This window comes from Crocuta crocuta, unplaced genomic scaffold (genome assembly GCF_008692635.1).
Source record: "Crocuta crocuta isolate KB4526 unplaced genomic scaffold, BGI_CrCroc_1.0 scaffold8, whole genome shotgun sequence".
NCBI lineage: Eukaryota > Metazoa > Chordata > Mammalia > Carnivora > Hyaenidae > Crocuta > Crocuta crocuta.
The window spans coordinates 605928-608432 of record NW_027532162.1 but is presented as its reverse complement, the minus strand read 5'-3'; the positions used below and the strand labels follow the sequence as shown (position 1 = coordinate 608432).

At 69.2% G+C, this 2505-nt stretch overlaps 1 protein-coding gene across 1 annotated transcript in view; it reads left to right on the top strand.

Annotated features, from left to right (window-relative positions):
- Positions 1–2505, top strand: part of ASPG (asparaginase) — a 37709-nt gene that overhangs the window by 27467 nt on the left and 7737 nt on the right. The window contains exons 5-6 of the mRNA XM_077776532.1: positions 55–167; positions 2328–2505. Of these exons, the coding sequence (XP_077632658.1) occupies positions 55–167; positions 2328–2505 (291 nt within the window). The remainder of the gene's footprint in view (positions 1–54; positions 168–2327) is intronic.

Here is a 2505-nt window from a genome sequence, read left to right as displayed (position 1 = left end):
GGGGGGGGGGGGGGGGGGGTCTCTGCGATCCCACGCGTGTGCCTGTCTCCACAGTCAACCGGGAGCTGGTGCGGAAGGTGCGAGGGAAGGACCGGCTGGTGGTGCACGGCAGCATGGAGCGTGACGTGGGGCTGCTGCGTCTCTACCCCGGCATCCCCGCCGCCCTGGTAGGCACCCGCCGGGCCCCGCATGCCCTCCACGCTCCCCTGCGTCCCGTGCCCTGCGCTGCCCCTCACCCACCCGCCGCGGGCCCGGGCACGCAGGCCCCTCTGAGTGCTGAAGCCGCACGTGGCCCTGAGCCCTGCACCCTCCCACCCACCTCTTCTGCTGAGGCTTTGGGGCCCGGTCTCACCTCACTCGCAGCGTGGGCTCGACCGCGTGGACGCCTGTGGACTCGTGGCACGTGGCCCGGGGGTCCTGCAGGGCCGGGCTGTGGCCCTAAGGCTGCTCCTTCTGTGGCTGCTCTGCCAGCCCTTGTTTGCTCCCTGCTCGTGACCCCTTGGCCACCAGCTGCCACTGTGGTGGGCACGGCGCCGACTCCGGCCTGCCTTGTGGATTGGGCTCAGAGGCCACGTGGCCCATCGTACAGAGGGTGTCTGAGCTGAAAGCACCTCTGGGCACCGCCGGGACCAAGTGTGGCGTGTGGGTGCTGGGTTCAGAGGCGCATACCCTGGCCTCAGGGCTGTGGCCAGCTGGGCACCGTGGCCGCTCTTCTGTCTGGACAGACGTGGCTTCGTGGGTACATTCCCACATGCAGGGGGGGCCTGGCGGGCACTGGTGGCCAGCCTCGGGACGTGGGTCATAGGGACAGACGGGGTGGTTTCCCCACTGTGTGTCCCCCTCGCTGGTCTCGGGCCTGGCCTAGGACAGCGTCCCACGGTATGTGGGCAAACCAGGGACACGTACCCAGCGCCATGGAAGGCCGGGAGGAAAGAGCTTGTGGCTCAGGTGGCCTCCCCGAGGCTGGACCAGAGATGGTCGCAGACACTGTCCCTGGCAGCCAAGGGGCCATACGCACCAGAACCTCCGTCCTGCAGCGAGAAGCGGGGCCCCGCCCCGAGTGCGCACCCCCACTGCCTGTCCTCTGTCACTCGCAGCCTGGGGTCTGCGAGGGTCTTTTCTCCCCAGGCCCCTCGAAGGGCAGAGACCCTCAGAGGAGGAGGCAGTTCTGAGGCCCTGGGGCTGGGCCGCGTGGCCTCCCTGGGCCAGAGCCTGTCCCTCCAAGAGCTGGTCTCAAAAACGAGGGCCATCCCAGGAGCTGACGCCGGTGGTGGGGCCGGACGGGGTGCCCGTGCCCAGGGCTCTCACCGCGGGGCGGGTGTGGGCCTGGGCAGCTCTTGCATCTGTCGTGTCTGCGCGTCAGGCTGCCGGGTAAACGGGGCTGAGCCCCACAGGGCCCTTCTGGGAGAATCGTGCTGGGGCTGTGAAGTCCCAGCCTGGCTCGTCAGGAAATTTCTAGAACTCACCATAGCGCAGGGTGGGAGGGGAGGATTAAGAGCCATGGAGCTGGCTCCCCAGCCCCGCCCCCGTCCCACGAGGCTTGTGCAGGGGAGAGGACCCGGGGCTTTGCTTGCCGGGGGCTGCTGGGCCAGCGGGTTGCCCGTCTCCGTGGCTCCTGGGCCGTGGGAGCAGGTCCCCGGCTGGCGGCACTGACCCGCGGTGCATCTAGTCTCCCCGTTCCTGGGCGTCTGGACTGGAGAAGCAGAGGGAGTTGAACTCGGCATTTCTGATAAGGGGTCAGGGCTCATCAGGGGGCGCAGCCAGGTGGGGAGACGCTGGCACAGAGGTGCGGTCCCCAGGCCCCAGCTCTGCCCTTGGCTTCCACCCGCGTGGCCGATTCAGAGACAGATATGGTCCCTCCAGGCCACTTAGCGGCGCCCGGCACAGGGCACTGCCGAGCGGGGAAACGTGCGTCCCTGCTGCTGGGCCACCACGGGGATCGCCCGTGTGTGAGGTGGCCCCCAGGTGCCGCCCGCTCTCTTCCGAGTGGAGCCTGGCCGCCGGGTGGGGAGGGGCAGCGGTGTCTGCGCATTGAGCCAAGGGCACCAGCTTGCTGGGAGCTTCCCGGCTGTGGTTCAGATAGAAGGGCGGGTAGAGGGGCGGCCGGGCTGGGGGCGCGCTGGTCGGGGGTCCTGATCGTCGCCATACCGACCACAGCCTTAAACACTTCACAGGGGCCAAGGCTCTTCCCCCCGGGGGGGAGGGGAGCAGAGCCCCTGCTCAGAGACCCAGCGTCCCCGACACGGCCGAAGGCGCAGGACTGGCCCGTTGGCTCCCGTTGCCGGAGCAAGAGGCCAAGGCCCTCCCCGTCCTTCTGGGCCCCGCAGGTCCGGGCCTTCCTGCAGCCCCCCCTGAAGGGCGTGGTCATGGAGACGTTCGGCTCCGGGAACGGACCCACCAAGCCGGACCTGCTTCGAGAGCTTCGGGCGGCCACCGAGCGTGGCCTCATCATCCTCAACTGCACACACTGCCTTCAGGGCACTGTGACCTCTGGCTACGCGGCCG